The 23,958-nt window shown below is 39.6% G+C and overlaps 1 protein-coding gene across 2 annotated transcripts in view; it reads left to right on the forward strand.

Annotated features, from left to right (window-relative positions):
* Positions 1-23,958, forward strand: part of lrch1 (leucine-rich repeats and calponin homology (CH) domain containing 1) — a 107,079-nt gene that overhangs the window by 67,515 nt on the left and 15,606 nt on the right. The window contains exons 10-18 of one of the 2 annotated variants that reach the window (XM_020931675.2): positions 2,688-2,758; positions 3,052-3,138; positions 4,000-4,068; positions 4,157-4,190; positions 9,645-9,717; positions 10,374-10,481; positions 19,905-20,014; positions 21,555-21,692; positions 23,068-23,145. In XM_020931675.2, the coding sequence (XP_020787334.1) occupies positions 2,688-2,758; positions 3,052-3,138; positions 4,000-4,068; positions 4,157-4,190; positions 9,645-9,717; positions 10,374-10,481; positions 19,905-20,014; positions 21,555-21,692; positions 23,068-23,145 (768 nt within the window). The remainder of the gene's footprint in view (positions 1-2,687; positions 2,759-3,051; positions 3,139-3,999; positions 4,069-4,156; positions 4,191-9,644; positions 9,718-10,373; positions 10,482-19,904; positions 20,015-21,554; positions 21,693-23,067; positions 23,146-23,958) is intronic. The other variant, XM_055148258.1, reaches the window with a different exon arrangement.

Raw genomic sequence — 23,958 nt, forward strand, 5'->3', positions numbered from 1 at the left:
AATGAATTTAACCCTCTGACACCTCAATATTTTTGGTCACGTTGGTACCCTTCGTGACACAAACTGTTCCCACCACATAAAATTGTTATAAAAGACAGAATTAACATTTGTTTTCACTTTCAATGGCTCAAATCTTTTGTCTTCTGTCCAAACATATCAAGAAATTATCCAACTTTCATGAATATTTTTAGAGAGGGGGCATTTCAGATGCAAAAGTCACATTTTTTTAGATGCCAAAAACACAAAAAGTTCAAAATTTGGGATTATTTGAGTTGCTGTTATTAGACACTTACATATGTCAATAATTTACAGCAACATATCAGCTTCAGAACGTCCATATAAAAACCACAGGGGCCCAGAGGAGGTCCAGAGGAAATTTTTCAGAAATTATTCAGTTTTCAACCCAGAAGCTTAATTTGAGATGGTGTTTCATGATATCACATCATATAACGTCTTTATTACAGCAGAAAAAGTCAGTTTATTATGGAAGTCACTGGGACATGTTTGGTTCTGAGGGGGAACAACTTAGTTAAAAATTTTAGCAATTTCATTTCTCTCCAGCGACTAGGTCAGGAATCGGAATACACTAGACCACAGCTGTCAAACATAAGGCCCGGGGGCCAGATCCGGCCCTCCAAAACCTTTAATCTGGCCCTCTGCTGATTTTCTACTAAAATATTTTAATTATATTTTCTATTAAAATATTAGTAATTTTCTACGCCACTTATCATAGCAGCATCTCCAGGGCCTCTGTGCGTGGCCCCTCCCACCAGAGCAGCACAAATGAAGCCTCTTTGCTTCTTTTAAAGGACGAACATTTTGACTGTGACCCCCTCATCAGCAAAATGTCCAACATGAGAAAAGTGGAGCCGAGTGCAGGATTTTCCAAGAAAAATTGACTTATTCCTGTTTGCATATAAGTTCATGTTAAAACATTGTGTTGAAATTGCATTTTTCTTAAAGTTTCAGGTTGTTCATAATATTATAATATTTTGCAAAAGAAAGAGTTCATCAATTAAAAAAGATTTCTGTAATAGATTTGTGTTTCTCTGCACAAATATTTGAAGTTATTGTTATTTTTGGGGTTTATATGCCATGCGATTTCTGATTCGGCCCCTTTGGGATCAAAGTAGGTTGGATACGGCCCCCGGACCAAAATGAGTTTGACACCCCTGCACTAAACGGTTCGTAAAAGGCCTGGAAGTGCGAGTTCGGGCACCAGCCAATCAGTGAAGAGCCATACATTCAGTGTTGTCAACGATTCCCGAGATTGAGGATTTAAAGCCGGACCAAAGAGAATGTTTGGTGAATTTTAACAAGGGGAAAGACATTATTGCCCTTCTTCCTACGGGATTTGGGAAAAGCTTAATATACTAGTTAGCCCTGTTAGCGGTGCATTACATACGTCATGACCAAATAGCAGCAGTGATTGGTTAAATAATAAAAAGTGCCCACCCACTGTCGAGCGAACAAATCGTGATGCTGCGAGATCAGACGGTTTCCACGAAGTGAAACTGACTGATGAATCAGGGTAGGAGGGGTGAGGTGAGAACGGAAAATTTGAATAAAAAAATAACATTATCTGGAAAGTGTCATAGCTCTAACTGCAACATAACACATTTGCTTTGAACAGTGAAAAAAAAGTTTGCAAAATGTACACAAACGGTCTCCAAGAGTGTCAGAGGGTTAAGCGATGAAGCTCGTAATCAAATACCCAAAATATCATTGTGAGACATTGGACTACGATATCAATCAGTAGTTCAGCTTTTGCTCCCGACTGTTTGCTAAATAGTGGAGAGGGATATGTTCCAGTTTGTGCCTGTAAAATTTAGCTTGAGTTGAGTCCCAGGTCTTAGTCCATTTTAACATGTCGAGTTTCCAGTCATCGAAATAGTGACTCAAGTCTGACTCGAGTCCAAATCGAGTCCAGTTACAGAGATATGAACCATAAACCAGGTCCACAAATCTGCAATCTGACAGTTACACGGCAAACTCCACCTTACAGTTTTGACTTGTCCTCCAGCTAAACTATTGACACTTTACGGCAGATGTCAACAACGTTCCCCGTGAGTGTGAAACTAACTAAAAGCACTACTCTGTCTGAAGCTCTGTTATTCTAGCTACACTTGATCTGAACTTTGGTTTCACACAATCTGACCAGAAAGAGCTTGAGTTGGGGAGATGCTTTTGTGCAGTTAAACAAGTCCCTCACACATAGAATTACAGTTTTTCAGTTTGTTACTCTCATCTTTTGTGTTAAAAATCAAACTCCTAAACAAGATCGTGAATGTTCGAATTGATCAGAAACCCCTGAAAATGTGCCGCTTAAATCCATTTTGTTTTTTCTTGAGTTTTCAGACTTTTTAAAAACATTTTTGGCAGTGTTTGCTAATATGTGCATCGTGTCTCCATGGTAACTGCAGAACCTTCAACCATAGACATCCATGTAGAACACTGCAAAGTATCTATAGGGATTCTACAATCTTGTGACGTTAACTTTGATATATTTTCTTATATTTTCTGTCTTGCTTGTTCGAGTGAGTTACACTAGGCCTATTGTCTTGCTTCAGGAGACAGCGGTGATGTCCCTGCAACTCAGCCAATCACGGCTCAGGATTCGGGTCATGTGATTGTGCAGCTGGAGCTCCTGTTTATGCTTTTGTTGACGTTTTATTTGTTGTCTTTAGGGTCGAACAGCAGCGGACTTCGAGGAGCCTCTGAGGATAGAAGAGGACACTAACTGGACAGCAGAGCCTACGTGAGCATTTCCAAATTTTGATATATAGATTCTTTTTATTTATTGTAAGTTTGTATTGTAGTTACATTTTTATGATCAAGCCCTCAAATTCAACAGTCAAAATTCAGAGTGCAGAGTAAAGATCCAAGATGACAACAAAACACAACTTAAGTGAGGTTCTTAAGAAATACTAACACAAAGAAAATTGAGCTCTTATTTTGCCTTTTACAATCAACCCTTAACGTGTGGTCCCTACACGACTGTCCTACCCATAAATCCTGCTGTATTATTTGTTTTTGTTTGTTTTGTCTCAGGTCCAAAGTCCCTGGGAGCACAGAGATTCACATCGACCTCATTCACCAACTGAAGGAGGCTGTGGAGCTGCTGCAGGATCCAATCAGGTCCCACCATTTTAGTCCTGTTTAGACCTGGTTTAGATTTGGTTTAGGACTAGTTTAGGCCTGGTTTAGATTTGGTTTAGACATGGGTTGATCCTGGTTTAGATGTGGTTAAGACACGGTTAAGACCTGGTTCACACCTGGCTTAGACCTGGTTTATAGCTGCTTTAGACCTGGTTTGGTCCTGGTTTGGTCCTGGTTTGGTCCTGGTTTAGACCTGGTTTAGACCTGGTTTAGAGCTGGTTTATAGCTGGTTTAGACCTGGATTGGTCCTGATTTAGAGCTGGTTTGGTCTTAGTTTAGAGCTGGTCTAGACCTGGTTTGGTCCTAGTTTAGACCTGGGTTGATCCTGGTTTAGACCTGGTTAGAGTTAGACCTGGTTAGACCTGGCCTGGTTTAGAGCCAGTTTAGACCTGGGTTAGACCTAGTTTGGTCCTACTTTAGAGCTGGTTTAGAGCCTGGTTTGGTCCTGGTTTAGACCTGGTTTAGACCTGGGTTAGACCTGGTTTGATCCTGGTTTAGACCTGGTTTGGTCCTAGTGTAGACCTGGTGTAGGCCTGGTTCACATCTATTCTTGACTTGGTCTTTTTCCAAAATGTAAACCTAGTATCTATGGGTTTCAGAATAGTGAAAAATTAGGGCTGTTACCATAGTGATTAACCATTTAAAACAAATAAGTAATAACTCACATTTTGTCACAATGTACAAAATAAATAGACATTCTAATCCATTCCATGTATAATGGTGTTTAAAAGGTTTAGATAAAATAAACTTTTTCATATCTGTAAAAAAAAAACAAAAACAAAAGACTAGAAGAACTTGGCCAACTGTTATTTTGAAACTCCTATATTTTGATGTTTTCAGAGCCAGCACAGACCTGTCCGGTGTCCAGCTGTATCCAGTGGACATGGTCACAATCGACGAGGCTCGCAAGTAAGAAATGACCAATTCACAGACAACTTCTACATCAAATGAATGTTAAATGAATAATCCTTTGCATTCTCTGTTTTTGTCTTTACAGTGGACAGGAGGCTGACAACTGCACTACACCAAAGGTACAGAGCCACTTTAGGTCAAGTTTGATTGATTTTTGATGAACAGTTCTCAAATTACATAGTATAGTTTAAATTGCCACCAATCTGTCCCCAAAACTGATGACATTATATTGCCGTGGAGTGAATTCCTAATATGGAACTCGGCTTCAAATTTGCCCCTATACCTGCCGCCTCGGTGAGCTTCATTTGACTGGAGCCAAAGCTATGGGTGATGTCACACTCCCTTAGTAAACTTCTTTATACAGTCTTTGGTATTTGCTCAACAGTGAATGTATACAGTACAGTTGAGAGTTTGTGTCTTGTTTAGTTTGTGTTTTAAAATATGTTCTGTGCCCAGAGAATGAATCAAAAGTGGAGGAGACATTAATTACCCAAATAGTGACCCTGTAGTTATTGTTATGGAAAGTTATCATTTAAAAGAGATCATAGTGTGCTCTTTTACATTTTGTTCATTGTAAATTGTAGGGATGCATCAGTACTGACACTGGTATCAAATATCTGTGCCAATCTAGGAAAATGTGCATTATCGGGTATCAGTTCCATGATATCGGGTCAGTCGATATCCCGGTTGGACTGTTTACTGACTGATATAGCCCCATGACATCTCATGATGTTTGAACTTTAACCCATACAAAGTTGTTCAGTGGTTATTTGCTGGATACCATAACAGTTACATAACACGAACAGATGAATTACAGTAAATATCAGGGTTCTCACAGTCATGAAATCCTGGAAAAGTCATGGAAATTTGTAAATTCAATTAAAGTTTTGGAAAAGTCGTGGAATTTTAGTATTTCTTTCACCAACTACAGCGTTCTGTTCAGTTCTCATTAGGCTGTTATGATTATTTCCGAACGTCTGCGTCTTTTGTTTAAAAGAGACAACAATAAATGCACTGACAGTATTTTGAATGTTAAAAAATTATAATACCAAATTATACACATGTAGATGTCATAAAGTCATGGAAAATTCACTTTAGGTCATGAAAAAGTCATGGAAAAGTTTTCAAATTTTGTCAGTGAAAAAGAGTGAGAACCCTGAACTGTATTTTGAGAGAAATAAATGCCAGTTTTCGTCCCTATCGGTATCGGTTAACATTGGATATCGGCAGATTAAAGACATACTATCGTTATTGGTATCGAAAAATCTGAAAAACCTGGATCAGTACATCCTTAGTAAACTGCAACATTGATCTAAAACAGCTTAGTGAGTGAAACGGGTGACTTCCTCTTCATAGTGGCATATGTCCATAACAAGCGGGAGATTTTCATTCACCAATTTTCTAGATCTAAATAATATCTAAATATAATATCTATAACATCTGTAATATTAATAGTATATAAAACACTACTCCAGGTACTCACATAAATCAGTTTAGCATAATATAGGATCTTTAGTGATGAGGAAATATCATAACAGCTCATAAAGCTCTATTTTACATCATGTGTCTCCTTTAAGGACCATACAGCTCCGGTGTTATGATGTTAAGGTTGTTTAGTTGACTTACTTTTTAAGAGTTAAGAGTTTAAAGCTGTGATGCGTTCATAGCCCTGTGAGTTCCAGCAGAAGAGGCAGATGATTCTAGAGAAGGCCAGGTGTGCGTCCCAGAATGCACTGCTGCAGTATCAGGCCTATTTGTCCAGACAGGTAAACAAATATAGGTAAACAACATAGACAGAGAGAGCATAAGGATTTAGGTTAGAAGGTGCAATATGTAACTTTTGGGTTTGGGGTCCATCACCTGCTTGTTTCTATGGATATGTCATTGCTTTGTTGTTAAACAGTTCTACCTTATATTTATTAAAGTATGTGGTTTTGTAGCTTAAAAATACCTAGAAAAACAGGCTTTCTGACTGTGAGCGGGGTCGCCTCTCCACAGATCTGAGCTGTAACTTGGTCTGGTTTGGTCTCCATGAAGATAAAAAGGTTTCAATCCATGCTGTGAAACATTCCGGACAAACCAATAACATCTCCACGGTGAAAAGCATTTGACAGACACCAGAAAAGTTACACAATGCACCTTTAAGTCTGTCTGATGGTCCAGTGCTTCTGCTTAAATGTTCATGTAACTGGTGCTGATGTATCTATAGTAATCAAAGCCATGTCCAGAGACTTTTGCAAACACCTAACTGATTGATTTAAAGGCATTGTACCTTTTTGCATCTTTGAACACATGAAAAACAAAATGAGTTCATTGTAAACAGTTTGGAGTGGTCCAAAATTTTTCCTCACTTACCTTATACATTCAGAGCATCCTCATTATTCACCACGATGAGTTCATAAGCACTTTTCACATAGACCATAGTGGAGTACATATAGACGGTGCACAATGGACTTATTTTGACCTCGAGAGCTACTTACACAGTATATCTATACTGGGGTAAGACCAATACATGCATCACAAATTTCGGACTTCTGGTCCTTGTGCAATGCATACTGGGAAGGATTTTCCAAAAAAGTGAGCATCAAATCTCATCTATTGACAAATCCAGTTTTTCTAGTCTTTTGAACCATATCACTTTTGTTTCTGGTTCTGATATTGTCATATTTTAGTTTTGGGATTTGGACATTGTAAATGTGTGGTTGTTGGATCCTAACAGTGGAAAACAGCTTGAGAAATGGGCTTCAGAAGTTTGTGAACTCAATAAATGACTGCAAACCTCCGTTCCCAACAGAATTGAAAAATAGTGAAAGGCAAAGGTGAAGGGCAGTATTGATCTACGGGAAGGACCAAAAAGGAAACCTTTGGCTGCCTAAGAAATCATCCCGAGTTTGCAGTGAACATTTTGTATGTGGAGCGACATCAAAGCGGGATCCCATTTGTTAAGCGTGAGTTACAGAAGACAAACACGCCGAGCTCGCACTTTCTTGTTCTTGTGGTTTTACAGCAACATCAGGTCTTGGTCGCTTTGCAGTGGAAGGTGTTTCTTGGAGAACAGCTGGTGCCTTTTGCTTTGGTGCTTCGGGTTTTGCTTTGATGGCGCTTCACATACAAAATGTTCGCTAGAAACTCGCAAACTCGAGATGATTTCTTAGGCAGCCAAAGGTTTCCTTTTTCATTCTTCCTGTGTATCAATACTGCCATCGCCTTCACCTTTCACTATTTTTTTCATTTCTGCTGGGAAGAGAAACAGTTTGAACGGAGGTTTGCAGTCACACACATCTGATTCCCTGTTGCAGTTGTGGAGTTCGCAAACAAATTTCTCGAGCCGTTTTCTGCTGTTAGGACATCCAACAACCACACAATTACGATGTCCGAATCCCAATTTCTGACAATATCAGAACCAGAAACAAAAGTGATATGGTTCAAAAGACAAGAAAAGGTCGGCTTTGTCAATAGACACATCCCACTGGGAAAACAAACATGGCGCTTTGATGCTCACTTTTTCTGAAAATCCTTCCCAATATCCATTGCACAATGACCGAAAGTCCGAAATTCTTGACGCATGTATTTTGCTCAGAGAAAAAATCGGTTACATCGTAAAAAACAGCACCTTTTAGAAGTCTATGTTTTGGCTTTGTTTAATTTGCTGTTAAAAGTGTAGTAGTTTGTTTTCATGTAATTTAGAACTGTGTGTCCTATGAGATCTTGTGTGCTGTCAGTCATCGTTGTCGTCATCTGATTTTGAAAAATGTATCACGCTACTCAACTCAACCTTTTTGCTATTTTGTGTTTTAATAGTATTCCCTACTGTTCTAAGTCCAATTTTAGTGCAAAATGGTCAAACTTGCAGCTTTTCCGTGTTAAAAAAGGAGTGCGTGCTTCTTCCCATGGCCTCTGCGATTTCAAGTACTATGTGACATCACACAGCACTGCCCCGATTACAGCCAGGTGTTTTGGATCACAACCACCAGGCTGCAGGGGCGGAGTCTGAAGACAGGACTGTTATCTGGTCAAAATACTTTGAGCCATGAGATTCATATGGAAAGTTTGTGGAGCTGTTTAAAGTCATACTGTGGAACATTCCTGACAGAGCACTGACATATCTACAAGGGATGCAACGATATTCAATATAATATTAAATTGTTCGATACTGGTCTCACGATTCGATACATGTGTCGATACGCACGTGTCCCTCCGTGCGCGCTGTGTTGTCATTTATTTTTGTCCAAAAGGAAAAGTTATCGCAGCATTCTTCTCAGATGCAACAAGAAAACAGCTTCAAAGGGACTTACAACTGAAATATTCTAACAGAGGAGGATTTTATCTTTCAGACACTTTTTATTTTACATTAATAGACCCAAAAATTACAAAGATATTAACTTTTAAATACTTGAGAATTGCTTTCAGCTTTAATTAAATGCGCTCATATACGCACTTACGATATACAAGATCTTTTTCTTAGACTGTCTCACATAAGTTTTACACAGAAAACAGTCTGTTGAGACATTTCTATGTAATATAACATAGATTTAGTGTCCAGAAAGAGGATGGGAGAGCGCTGTATGTCACAGACTATAGCAAGGTAGTGTGGGAGGAGCTATGTACAGGTGTGTTCACACAATGAGAGGACTCTGGAGGAAAATAAAGCATCAGGGTAGCTCAAATGGACAGGACACCGGCATGTGGTAGAAAGTGAAACTGCTTAAATCATCTTAAATCAGCACTACTTATGTCAAGAGCATTAAGATTTTGAGGACTAAAATATTAGTGAAATTTATATTTATTGTGGCATTTCTTTAAAAATAGCCTTTTAGAAGATTTATTTTTTCTCTTGTATGTTACAAAACTGAGTAGCCTAAGTGTACTTCTTCACACTGCGGTATCAGACTGGTATCGGTCAGATCCCGCCAAAAATAGTATTGTAACAATACAAATTTTAACAATATTGATTATAGGTGTTAGCCTGATTCATCAGCTGGTTTTACTTCATAGAAATCGTCTGACCTCGCAGTGTTAGAATTCGTTCGCTCGACGGTAGGCGGGTACTTTTTATCATTTAACCAATCGCTGCTATTTGGTCGTGATGTATATGATGCGCCGCTAACGGGGCTAACTGTTATATTAAGCTTTTCCCAAATCCCGTAGGAAAAAGGACAATAACATCTTTCCCCTTGATAAAATTCACTAAACATTCTCTTTATTCTGGCTTTAAATCCTCGATCTCGGGAATTGTTGACAACACAGAATGTATGGATCTTCGCTGATTGACTGGTGCCTGAACTCACACTTCCGGAGTTTTTGCGAACCATCTAGTGTATTCTGATTCCTGACCTAGTTACTGGAGAGAAATGAAATTGAGCGGAGGCACTAGGTGCCCCCATCTGTGTAAATATTATTGGCCTATAGAATGTTGTGATGTCATCTGAAACCAGCAATCGCCGCTCTAGACTTTGCTCGACTTCATAGAAAGAGACTTTATTTGTAAATTATAAACCAAGTATATGTTTTTTTTTCTTTTACATTGTTTTGTTTTTGCTAACTTACCCCTGTTTATGTAATTCTTGTTCCAGAGAAATGACCGATCTCCAGTCAGTGGTCCTCCAGCTTTCTCCACTGCACCGTTTGGTCTCAAACCTCGCTCGGGTGAGTCAATATTTTTTCATTTAAAGCTTTTATTTTGAAAGAACAACCAAAAAAAATCACCCACAGTTTTAGTTTACCTTACATTTAGCTTATCAAAACTCCATTGTGCTTCTTTATGTCAATACAACATTATAACTCCCAGCCGCCATGCTCCTAAACTGCTAGCATCCATTTAGCCTGTGTTGCTAACTGTACGTAAAAGTCCCGCTAACTGCTAACAATGCTAACATGTTGTTTTTGAATGTGCCGCTGCTAATAATGATTTTGTTTTGTGCTGTTTTTGTTCTTTGTTGTCATCCCTACATGTCACTCACTCATTTTTCGTCTTTTTAAATGTTCTGCTTGCTTCTTGTCTACCAAATGCATGCAAATTTTGGTTTTAATCCTCTTTTATGATCATTTATTTACATCAACTGGTACATTTTGGTGTTTTGGGGTATTTTTTACACGCTGTTCTCGTTATTTCCTTTCACAAACACGCACTACACCCCCTTCTGGTGACCCTGCCTCCTCACGTCTTGTCTAAACCTTTTTTTTCATGGTGTTTTTATCCTTCCACTCCAATCGCATTTTCTATAACCACACCCCTTTTAAAAACACGCCCCTCCCCGCCCTGTATGTCGTCGCCGGTGGTTCCCGCACACTTCCTGGTTTAGCCCCGCCCTCCATGCCTTGCTCTCCGCCCCCTCGCGGTCCTGACTCCTCCCACCGCTCACAGGACACGCCCCCTTACAGAGACCATGACGTCGTGGACATTCACAGTGGTAGGTTTCCGCATTGCCCCAAAAACGGGACTCACTATAACAAACTTTATTGTTTTTAACACAGACACACTGGGACTGCTTTGCTTCTTCATCTTATTTGCCGTTTGTAGTTAAAGGTCCAATTTTACGCAAATTTGAGTCATATTAGAATGTTGTAACCTTATGGAGTGTGAAAGCTTTCAGAAATATCCATGTGCATAGGACAGAAAACCAATGCATATTTGGCTGTAGTTGAGCATGAAATAAATATTCGTAAACTCTTAAATGTGTCCAGTTGTACTTAAAATCTAATGTGTGTATTTTATCCATCAAAATATGAATTGAAAAGTTACGACATTCACAAGAATTACAATCACGAAATGAAAATGTATGATTATGCTTTCTTCAGCATGAATACGAATTCTCAGACGCTACTCGATTCTCAAAAATACGTCGTCACTTCACAGGGGTTATTTATTGAGCAGAAGAAACATTGATTGAGATGCTGGACTTTTGTGCCACATATGGACTGAGCCAGGACTGAACCAGGACTGAACCAGGACTGAACCAGGACTAAGCCAGGACTAAGCCAGGACTAAAACAGGTCTAATACAGGACTAATACAGGACTAAACCATGTCTAAACTAGGACTAAACCATGACTAAACAAAGGTCTATACCAGGTCTAAACCAGGCCTAAACCAGGTCTAAACCAGGTCTAAACCACGACTAAACCATGAATAAACCAGGTCTAAACCAGGACTAAACCAGGACTAAACAAGGTCTAAACCAGGTCTAAAGAAGGACTAAACCAGGACTAAGACAGGTCTAATCCAGGACTAAACCAGGTCTAAACCAGGACTAAACGAGAACTAAAACAGGTCTGATCCAGGACTAAACAAGAACTAAACCAGGACTAAACTATGTCTAAACCAGGACTAAACCAGGTCAAAAACCAGGTCTCAACCAAGACTAAACCAGGTCTAAACCAGGTCTAAACCAGGTCTAAACCAGGACTAAACCAGGTCTCAACCAAGACTAAACCAGGTCTAAACAAGGACTAAACCATGTCTAAACCAGGACTAAGACAGGTCTAAAACAGGTCTAATCCAGGACTAAACCTGGACTAATCTTCACCCAATGGTTCTCTGGGCCCGTCCCGACACTCAGTCCTGGTTCAGTCCTGTTTAAGTCCTGTTTTAGTCCTAATTTCTTTTGCTCAATAAATAATGCCTGTAAAGTGACGACGTGTTTTTGACAGTAGAATGTGAATTTGTATTCGTACTGAAATAAGCGTAATCGTATATTTTCATTTCGTGATTGTAATTCTTAATGTCATAACGTTTCAGTTCGTATTCTGATGGATAAAATACACAATACATTTTATGTACGACTGGACTCATACGAGAATTTACAAATATTTATTTTATGCTCAACTACAGACAAGTATGCACGAATTTCCCAAATATGCACTGATTTCTATCCTATGCACAAAAATATTTCTGGGGTTATGTTTTGTTTAGTTTACAATTGTTTGAATTATTATTAGTTATTAGTTTGTCTACATCTGCAAAACGCCAAATGCTCTTTTCCCCTTGTGATGTCATGAAGTGGTAGCTTTCAAGTTAACAGCGACCTTTTACTTTTTGTGAAGAAAGTGACAATCCCAAATGATTCTAGTGAAGGTGTGTAGAGTTTAAAAACACAGTGGAGCGGGATTTGTGTTGTGAATGAAACAAAGCACCAAAACTCCACTTTTTCTGGGTCTGTGAAGTGCTTTTCTCCATGGAGATGTTATTGCGTTGTCTGGAATGTTTCACAGTATGGCATTAAACCTTTCTATCGTCATGGAAACCAAACTAGACAAACTTAAAGTTAGATCTGTGGAGAGGCTCCCTGGCTCACAGTCAGAGTGCCTGTTTTTCTAGATATTTTTGAACTATAAAACCACCTGTAATTGAATAAATGTAAGGTAGAGCTGTTTAATGTCACCCTGTGGAACATTCCAGGCAGAACAATGATATATCCATAGAAACAAGTGCACTTTTCAAATGAATTAGTTCCGTTTTTCAAGTTATTTTTAAAGACAGTAAAAATCAGATACAGGACCTTTAATAGTCCACTGGGTATTGTTGTATTTATATTACAACTGCACACTATAAACTCTCTCCAGTCCATTTCGATGTCTGCTCTAACATAGCGTCTGTAGCTCAGATGCCCTCCCGGATGCCTGTGGTCGTATAAAGAGCGGTTGCAGCTCAGAATGTCTTTAAACGTTTTTACGACAGAAAACATGAGACGAGACGTGGAAAAACTCTACTTTGGCCAAAATACTTTAAGATACGCTGAGGAGGCACAACTGAAACAACACTACAGACCCACGCTACAGAATGAGATGTATAGCTGTGTGTGTGTGTGTGTGTGTGTGTGTGTGTGTGTGTGTGTGTGTGTCTGTCTGTGTGTGTGCTAAAATTGAAGGGCCTGTACTAGTTCTTTTTCCCCATGTTTTTGAGCAAAGTTAGTCTTTCCACAGTACAGATATATTATATATGGAGCTCTAGAGGTCAAAATAAGTCTGCTATGCTCTGCCCGCATCTGATTATAAACGTTTTGTTGTGAAAGAATCAGGAAGTGTGCAGTTAGTATACTAGTTGCTGTAGGCCTCTGAAAGTTGTGAAAAGTGCTTATAAACTCATTGTGGTGAATAATTAGGATGCTCAGAGTGCATGAGGTAAGTGAGGGGTAACTTTCGGAGCACTGCAAACTGTGTGTAGAATCCCTCAGTCATCCAGGTCGAATCCATGGCAAAGGAGAAATTCAATTTGTCAACTGTACAAATGTTTATTTAGGTCAAAACCGTTTTGCAGCTCTTCCAAGCTGCTTCTTCAGTTCTGGTCAGATGCCGGTAGACACTACTTTACATCTGCCTGCAGGGAGGAGCTAACTACACTGAGATTACGTCCACACGAAAACACTCCTGGATGTTTTTTTATTTGCATCCACACACTTTGTCGGATCAATAAATATTCACGTCGACACAACAACAGTGCACTGAGTGAAAACGAAGTAATACATATGCTACACCTGTATGTGGTGCTGTAAACAGGATACAGCCAAAGCCGCTGGACACACAATACTACAGAGAGCGCATGCGCATAAAGTCCTTCGTCTTCCACAACAAACAAACACAAGAATTTGATGATGGCGAACACACGCACAAAAGACGTCTTGCTTGTTTGGACTGATGATGAAGTAGAGTTACTTCTACATGTAACTCTGGACTACAAAACAAGGCAATATCAGGTGAATGTCGACTGGGAGTCATGCCACAAAACAAATATTCTGATATTATGTTGGCTTTTCGGCAGCAATACAGTACAGATGTACAGCAGACTGAGGTCCAGTATTGCTCTCTCGTCTGTGTTGGTACATCCTCTTGAGAAGTGCCTGTTTTGTTTCTCCAATGTAGCGCTCACTGCAGTCTTCACTGCAGACATTCACATCGACAGTCTGGCATAATAATAGATTTGATTCGGGTGTTTTGTGGAGTGGGTAAGACTGTTTTTAGTGGCAGGATAGCCTAGCACCAGCGACCTCTGCAAATACAAGGACTGGATGGAATATTTTAAAAAGTGTCTTCACACGTCTCCAACACTCTGGCTCACTAGGAAATGAGGTCCTATGTCCAAAATTCTGGACTGTCCCTTTAAGACAATAAAAATCGGGTGCATTGCCTTTAATTACATTTTATTACAAGCTTCTAAATTGTGACTAATGCAGTGAAAAGGACCCTAACACACATCTTATGTTACACAAAATTGCCTCTTTTGAGCTTTACGCCATTTTATAATGTTGTTGCCTCCTCAAAAACAAACTGGAGCTGTGTTTTGTTTCATTCACGCATGTTTGAGTAACCCTTAATTATTAGTGTGTCTACATCTCCAAACCTCAAAATGCTCTGTGCCACCCTATGATGTCATGACACGGTAGTTTTCAAGTTAACAGCTCCTTTTACCATGTTACTGTGTAAATGAAACAAAGCACAAGTTCAGGTCTGTTTGTGATGAGGAAACAACATTAGAACATCGATCAGGAAACAGCGTCGCATGGGCCCTTTAACGTTGGGGGTTTATTCCAGTTCACATAACACTGTTGTAGTCCCTCCGTGGCTGTATAATTTCATTGATGTGTGAAGAGCAGTGTTCTTTCCTGATAAGACGATGACTAACCCACTGTAGCGCACCAGATTACATCACTCACGACCTCATTAACAACCAATCGCAACGGCTCGCACGTGAACGCACCAATCGGCAAGCTTCACGCTCCACCACATCTGTCAACATCTGCGTGAAGTACCTCAAGAGGAGATTTTTTTTTTTTTAGCCTTTTGGCCTTAAAGATAGCCACAACGAATATGCCAGTTGCCCTTCCTGTCCACTAGCCGCATATTATGGAATTGTATGGGAAAAGTGCCTTGCTCAATAATAGTAGTAGTAGTAGTGGTAGTAGTGGTAGTTGTCAGTCATCTGTGGGAGCTGGAATCACACCATCAACCTCTGGGTCAGTGGTTCTGATCACTGTACCCATGATGTTTATGTCAAGAGCGGGATTCAAACTACCAACCTAGTTTAGGATCAGTATAGTAGTAGCTGGTAGTAGTAGTAGTAGCTGGTAGTAGTAGCTAGTAGCTGGTAGTAGTAGCTGGTAGTAGTAGTAGTAGTAGTAGTAGCGTAGTAGTAGTAGTAGTAGTAGTAGTAGTAGTAGTAGCAGTAGTAGTAGTAGTAGTAGTAGTAGTAGTAGCTAGTAGTAGTAGTAGTAGTAGTAGTAGTAGTAGTAGCAGTAGTAGTAGTAGTAGTAGTAGCAGTAGTAGAAGTAGTAGTAGTAGTAGTAGTAGTAGTAGTAGCAGTAGTAGTAGTAGTAGTAGTAGCAAGTAGTAGTAGTAGTAGTAGTAGTAGTAGTAGCTGGTAGTAGTAGTAGTAGTAGTAGTAGTAGCTGGTAGTAGTAGTAGTAGTAGCTAGTAGTAGTAGTAGTAGTAGTAGTAGTAGTAGTAGTAGTAGTAGTAGTAGTAGTAGTAGTAGTAGTAGTAGTAGTAGTAGTAGTAGTAGTAGTAGTAGTAGTAGTAGTAGTAGTAGTAGTAGTAGTAGTAGTAGTAGTAGTAGTAGTAGTAGTAGCTAGTAGTAGTAGTAGTAGCTAGTAGTAGTAGTAGTAGTAGTAGTAGTAGTAGTAGTAGTAGCTAGTAGTAGTAGTAGTAGTAGTAGTAGTAGTAGCTAGTAGTAGTAGTAGTAGTAGCGTAGTAGTAGTAGTAGTAGCAGTAGTAGTAGTAGTAGTAGTAGTAGTAGTAGTAGCAGTAGTAGTAGTAGCAGTAGTAGTAGCTGGTAGTAGTAGTAGTAGTAGTAGTAGTAGTAGTAGTAGCTAGTAGTAGTAGTAGTAGTAGTAGTAGTAGTAGTAGTAGTAGTAGTAGTAGTAGTAGTAGTAGTAGTAGTAGTAGTAGTAGTAGTAGTAGTAGTAGTAGTAGTAGTAGTAGTAGTAGTAGTAGTAGTAGTAGCTGTAGTAGTAGTAGTAGTAGTAGTAGTAATTGTTATTGTCCGATGTAGTAGTAGTAGTAGTTGTAGTGTAGTAGTAGTTGTCCGATGTAGTAGTAGCTGTCATAAGTAGTAGCAGTAGTAGTAGTAGCTGTCAGCAGCAGTAGTAGTTGTAGTAGTAATAGTAGTAGTTGTAGTAGTAGTTGTAGTTGTAGTTGTTGTCTGTTGCTGTTGTCTGTTGCTGTTGTTGTTGTCTGTTGTAGCAGTAGTAGTAGTTGTCCGTTGTAGTAGTAGTTGTAGTAGTAGCACCCCCGTCACTACCTCAGGCTGTGATTTTCTGATGTTATAATTCCACAGTGGCTGCTGTATGTGATCAGATGTCATCACTGATCATGTTTGACTGAGCTCACAGTACTTTACGTAACTATACTACATAAACACATTTTTATATCATGCATTTGACCAAGCGATTCTGCCCTAGTACTTTTGACATTGTTCTTATTTATCACTGTGGTATCAGAATCAGTATTGAGTATCGAGTAGTCCTTAGTCCTTAGTATCGAAATGGAGTTTTTAGTATCTTGACAACACTAGAGTACACATTATGTTCTCCAGTGTAGTGCTTGTATTGTGGCTCTTGAAGTCTTTGGGTCGGGCAGTTATTTTTGCTTAGTGCAGTTCTTCATTCATGTGGAAAAGCAGTTTCTGAAAATAGAACTTGTATGAACCCTGGTGTGTGTGAGTTCAGAAACAGTGCCCCCCTCTGGCTGCTGATGAGAACTGCAGTTTGTCCACAGGCAGAATAAATAAACAGTGCTCTCAGTGAGTCCACATCTCTGCATGATTTACTGCCAAGTCAACCTAACAGAAATCAGGAGTCATTATGTAAACTAATGGGGACTTTAACGTGGGGGTATTTTACTTCTACTGCCAACATCCTCCCTTTGCTCTCTATGCTAAGACACTCCCCTTAAGAGCGCTATAACAACACAGTCAGCCTGCGTCTGTATGTTTTTGTATATTTATGGAGAATTGTCGTGTGGGAGCATGGGGGAGGGTTCGCAAGATTGTACTGCTGACCTTGAGGAGGGTTCGAATGAGACCCGGGAGAGATTGCTAAAAACATGCATGGATGACAGCTAAGACCTCTTCATGTGTGTTTTTGATGAGGGAACAATGTTATAACATGGTAGAAAGCTTAGCAGTAGTAGTAGTAGTAGTGGTAGTAGTAATGGTAGTAGTGGTGGTAGAAATAGTGGTAGTAGTAGTAGCTGGTGGTAGTGGTAGTGGGGGTAGTAGTAGTGGTAGTAGTGGTGGTAGAAGTAGTGGTAGTAGTAGTAGCTGGTGGTAGTGGTAGTGGGGTAGTAGTAGTGTAGTAGTGGTGGTAGAAGTAGTGGTAGTAGTAGTAGCTGGTAGTAGTGGTAGTAGTAGTAGCAGCTGATAGTGGTAGTGGCGGTAGTAGTAGTACTGGTAGTAGCTGGTAGTAGTAGTAGTGGTAGTACCTGGTAGTAGTAGCTGGTAGTAATAGTAGCTGTCAGTAGTAGTAGTAGCAATCAACTACTAGTAGTAGCTACTACTACTACCAGTACTACTACTACTACTACCGCCTACTACTACTACTATTTTTACTACTACATACTACTACTACTTTTACTACTATCAACTACTACTACTACTACCACTCCTACTACCAGCTACTACTAGTACTACTACTAATACTACTACTTTCTACTGTGTTATAACATTGTTACCTCATCAAAAACACACCCGAAGAGGTCTTAGGTACTACTACAGCTACGGCTGTCAGCAGCAGCAGCAGCAGTAGTAGTAGTAGTAGCTGTCAGTAGTAGCTGTCAGTAGTAGCTGTCAGTAGTAGCGTGTTTTTGATGAGGTAACAACGTTATAACACATTAGAAAGCTAAAAAACTACACAAATAGATTTCATTTTGGTTGTGTTGCAAAAAAAACAACAACTATGTGAGCAGGCTTGCATCTCCATAAGTATGGCATAAAATGCATCTATCTCCATGAAATGCATCTTTTTATTATTATTATTATTATTATTATTATTATTATTATTAGTGTAAATAAAAGGCTTTCAGTGTTCATTTCTGTTCAGTTGATTGTCAGTCAGTTCTATGTAAAGTCAGGATTCACACATTTAATTAAATACATTGTTGTCTAGTACTTTTCTCTGCATGAATAGTTTTTGTATGCTCTCCCCCTGCAGGTGTCGTCTTGTGAGTGCAGGTTGGGTCAGATACACAGAGATAATAAAAAGTAATAGGTTTGACAGCTTTTCCCACACCTTTAGAATTTCTTCAGTCGCCTGCAGCTCTGATCACGTCTCCATGCAGCTCTGTCACTCTTTGAGCTTATTAGCTTGAGTTAGCTTGTGTTAGCAGTGTAGCATAACACATAACACTGCGCTTGCATAAGACTGGTACATGTTTTATGGACTGTCTTTTAATGAATTCTGTCCAGCTGTACTGTGTCATGTGTAATGCCCTGCGCTGTTCATGTTCTGTTTATGGCTTTTGTTTTTTCTGTGTCAGTGAATCTCACATCACGCTCAGATTTCCACATGAACTCGTCAGCTGCTGTTCAAATGACTCAGGGCAAAAGTACAGACTGGAAATACAAGGCAATAGACAATAAACAGAGTCATTCAAAACACACAGACACGACAGAGAAATACAGACAAAAAATAAAAAAACTCATGTACAAATACTGTGCAGGTGAACTGTAAACTAGAGGTTGAGGTTGGCCTACACTTTACTGTCCTTGTAGAGAGTTTGTCCTCTACATTTGACCCATACTTCAGTACTTCTGGACTGAATCTACATTTGAGCCATCTCCCAGTGTCTCTGAGTCAAACCTCCATTTGACCCATACTTCAGTGTCTCTGGGTTAAACCTGCATTTGACTGATCCCCCGGTGTCTCTGGGTTGAACCTGCATTTGACCAATCCCCCGGTGTCTCTGGGTTGAACCTATATTTGACTCATACTTCAGTGTCTATGGGTTAAATCTGCATTTGACCCGTCGCCAGTGTCTCTGAGTTAAACCTGCATTTGACCCGTCGCCAGTGTCTCTGGGTTAAACCTGCATTTGACCAATCCCCTGGTGTCTCTGGGTTAAACCTGCATTTGACCGATCCCACGATGTCTCTGGGTTAAACCTGCATTTGACCAATCCCCTGGTGTCTCTGGGTTGAACCTATATTTGACTCATACTTCAGTGTCTGTGGGTTAAATCTGCATTTGACCCGTCGCCAGTGTCTCTGAGTTAAACCTGCATTTGACCAATCCCCCAGTGTCTCTGGGTTTAACCTATATTTGACCCATATATCAATGTGTCTGGGTTAAACCTGCATTTGATCCATCCCCCAGTATCTTGGAGTTAAACCTGCATTTACCCTGCATGAAACCTGACTTATTTATCAAAGTTTTAACTCCAAAAACAGCCAAGATTTTTTAATTTTAGTTAAAGGTACACTATGTAACTTTTTCTGAAAGAGGGTTCACCACCTGCTTGTCTCCAGGGAGGTGATGCTACTTTGCCTAGAATGTTCCGCATTGTAGCATTAATGTATTTAACTTCACAGAGGCGACCATTTGATCTGTGGAGGCATTTCAGACAAAACAGTTGACTGAAAAGTTACATAGTGCATGTTTAATACCTGGATTACTCAGATATTAAATAAGATACCTATGATGATCTGAACTCCACCTGGGAAAAAAAAGTTATATTTTACCAAAATTAACGTAGAAATCTGACTACTGTTGAGTGTGTGCCTACTACATGACTATGTACCTTCATTTTTCACATTCTGAGAGTAAAGTTACTGTAGAGTAAATTACAGAAAGAAGCATTTCACATGTATTGTATACTTGTGCTAACAGTGACTTTGTGTTGTTGCAGTGTTTGTGCGCAGCCACCGCAGCCTGGAGTCTGTGGACCCTCAGTTCACCATGAGGAGGAGGATGGAGCAGCTGAGGGAGGAGCTGGAGCTCATGGAACAGCTCAGAGACGTGAGACACACATTAACAAACATAGTCATCCAGCTTTGTCTATTTTATTAAAGGGCCCATATTACGCTGTTCTAATGTAGTTTCCTCATCACAAACAGTTGTGTTTTGATTCATTCACACACGTTTTAACACACAAACCCTGCAGATTTAGGCTGTTCCACCTTGTGATGTCATGTGGTAATACAGGAAGTGTTTTTAGTCTCTGTACACTTTCACTAGAATCATTTGGATAATTTCATCAATTAATCAATATTTCTCATCTCTACTGAACAAAAGGTAAAGTTAACATGAAAACTTGCTTGATGACATCACAGGAGCTATACAGGTGTTTGAGTGACACTTTATTATTAGTCTCTGTACATGTGTGAATGAAACAAAACACGACTCCAGGTCTGTGTTAAAGAGAGTAACAACATTCTAACATGACTTAAAGCTCACAAGAGTCAATTTAGCATTATATAGGACCTTTAACTTTTTTCCTTGCTACATAATTCCTTATATTTTTCTTCACATATTTGATGGTTTCAGTAGAAAAAAAACAAAAAAAAACATATATATAGATATATATCTATATATCTCTATCTATCTATATCTATATCTATATCTATATATCTATATATCTATATATCTATCTATCTATCTATCTATCTATCTATCTATCTATCTATATATATATATATATATATATTATATATATTATATATATAAAATAAAAGAAAAAAAAAAAATGTGTTTCTCACCTTCCACGGTGGTTGTCTCTCACCCTCATCAGCTCGGGTCGTCTACCAGAGGCCTGGGAGCTTGAGAGTTCTGCGCAGTATCTTTGCTGTTCCCAGTACTGCACTTTTCTGGACTGAGATGTCCATTGTTTTTCCCGGTATCTGTTGTAGCCACTCTTCCAGTTTGGGGGTTACAGCCCCGAGTGTCCGATCACCACAGGCACACTGATGCCTTTACTTTCCAGGCTCTCTCCAGCTCTTCCTTGAGCCCCTGGTATTTCTCTAGCTTCTCGTGTTCCTTTTTCCTGATATTACCATCTCTTGGTATTGCGATGTCAACCACCACGGCTCTGCTCTGTTTCTTATCCACCACCACTATGTCTGGTTGGTTCGCCATCACCATTCTGTCAGTCTGTATCTGGAAGTCCCACAGGATCTTGGCTCGGTCATTCTCCACAACCTTTGGAGGTGTTTCCCACCTTGATCCTGGGGTCTCCAGCCCGTACTCTGCACAGATGTTTCTGTACACTATGCCCGCCACTTGGTTATGTCGCTCCATGTATGCTTTCCCTGCCAGCATCTTACACCCTGCAGTTATGTGCTGGACTGTCTCAGGAGCCTCTTTGCACAGTCTACACCGTGGGTCTTGTCTGGTGTGGTAGATCTGGGCCTCTATTGCTCGAGTGCCAGGGCCTGCTCCTGAGCAGCCAGGATCAGTGCCTCTGTGCTGTCCTTCAGCATATATTTATATATATATATAAATAAAAGAACATGTAATGAGATGGTGTATCCCAACAAATAATGGTTTCCTGTCTCCTCAGAGCATCGAGTCTCGTCTGAAGGTGGTCCTTCCTGAAGACCTGGGCTCCTCTCTCATGGATGGAGTTGTTTTGTGCCATTTGGCAAATCACATCAAGCCCAGATCTGTGGCCAGTATCCACGTCCCCTCCCCTGCTGTGGTGCGTACCAAGACTTAACCTCCCCTCAGCGAGACTTTGGCACTGAGTTCTCCCTCGGGTGCATGACTGAGTGTTGTCTTGATGCTGAGTGGATGATATGGGCAAATATTAATATTGACAGTTTGATTTGACTGGATATTCTCATTTTAATTACATAAACATTTACTTAAAGGGCAAAAACAATGCATTATTTGTAGTGTTTTTGGCCTTTAATGCTCTTTAGTTCTCAGTGTTGGGAAGTAACAGATTACATGTACCAGAGTTACATAATCAGAGTACAAATTATGAGTAACTGTATTCAGTTACAGTTACTGTTTCAATGAGTAGTAATTGGATTACAGTTACTTTGTTGAAATAAAGGGATTACACGGCGGTATTTTCCTGTTTTCACATTTTGGGCTATATCCCTTTTTTTTTTTTTTTTTTTTTTAGTAATTCCACTCATTGCTGGACACAAAACCAGAACTAAATCAGGAACCAGGACTGAACCCAGGACTGAACCCAGGTCTAAACCAGGACTAAAACCAGGTCTACACTAGATCTAAACCAGTTGTAAACCAGGACTAAACCAGGACTAAACCAGGTCTAAAACCAGGTCTAAACTAGATCTAAAACCAGGGCTAAACTAGATCTAAACCAGGGCTAAAACAGGATTTAACAGGACTAAATCATGCTGCGCGGACCGTGTTTCCTCCTCTTCTATCAATAATATTTTTAATATGGTTAAGTAAAAACTGGGCTTTTTATTTTCTTTTAGCAGACAAAACATCTGAAGATATCAGAGTCTTTGCTACTCTACAGAAAGTCAAGTAATCCAAACTATTCAGATTACATTACTCACTTTAAGTAATTTAATGGATTACGTTACAAACGTTTGGGGTCTGTAATCTGTAGGGGAATACATTTTAAAAGTCACCTTCCCAACACTGTTAGTACTATTGTTTTAGCAGCAGAAACAATGTAGACGTGCTTTTTGGTGATCTGGTGTTAGGAGGACATCTACTGGCAGCAGAGGGAATCACTATTGAAAAACACAAAAGCTAGAAATCGCAACATGCATATGACATGCCTCTGACACATCAATGTGATGTAATCTGAACAGGATTCACCAAATCAGAGTGCATGAAGCAAAATACAACTCCAGGTATGGTGTTGGATGTAGGAACAATGTTATAACTGAGTGGGATCGTCATCTACTATAATAATGTTATATAAATCCATTTGGCATAATGTGTGTCCTTTAAAGAGAACTCGAACCAACAACCTACTGGTGACTAATTGAAGTTCTATCAATAAGAAGATACATTTCAACAAAACAACTGCAAATTTCATATACAATACATTCAGTTATGTTTTTTTTTTTTCCTTTTTTCAGCCCAAACTGAGCATGGCCAAGTGTCGGCGAAATGTGGAGAACTTCCTGGACGCGTGCAGAAGGATCGGAGTCCCAGAGGTGAGACCCAGACCCGAGGGAGGGTTGGGGGGGAGGGAAGGGGGGGTACTGCTCTTTTGAACTCTAGAGCAGTGTTTCTTGTATTACAGATAAAAACAATGAAAATCAAGTTATGTTTTTAAACTTGATGACCTCCTGAATACACTAACCTGCCTGAACGGCCTCAGATCTCAGCCTGTAGATTCAAAAGAGCAGTGTCTGGACTGTGAACACATGTGTCTGATCTGTTTATGAACCTGGGGAGAGGCTCTTCTTGAACAGGCCTGGGGTTTCTGTTGATATTAGACTCATATGTTTGATTATTTCATGTAAACTTCAAAGTGCTATTTCATTATTGGCTTACTGCAAATCCCAGTTCTGTTCTGGAACATTCAACTGCTGCTGCTGACTGTGGCTTCTGCTTCACTACACCAGATAAAGATACAAAAGAATTATGTGGATGCACTGCAAAAAGTACTGTTGTGACGAGTCGAAAATACTTGAATTACCTGGAGTTGATTTGATTGTCAGTGAACAATAAATCAGCTTTACAATTGTTATCAGTAAAAGGTACATTTGATTTGAACATGTTTAGATGTTTGGGACTCAGGTATGAAATTTAAAATCAAAATCTTACATGTTTCCTTTAAAATGATCTTATTTCACTCAAGTCAATTCAAGTTGCGACACTGTTTACGTAATTCCTTTAAATGAACTTATCTAAACATGACTTTTTGCAGTGTGGCTTCAGTTGTGAGTGAACATTTTGGTGAGACAGTATCTTTACATGTCATATTGAACTGTCCGTTAACAAAACTAGAGTCATTTGTGCCA

This window comes from Boleophthalmus pectinirostris, unplaced genomic scaffold (genome assembly GCF_026225935.1).
Source record: "Boleophthalmus pectinirostris isolate CB_2022bp ecotype Guang Dong unplaced genomic scaffold, ASM2622593v1 HiC_scaffold_1, whole genome shotgun sequence".
Taxonomy (NCBI): Eukaryota; Metazoa; Chordata; class Actinopteri; order Gobiiformes; family Gobiidae; genus Boleophthalmus; species Boleophthalmus pectinirostris.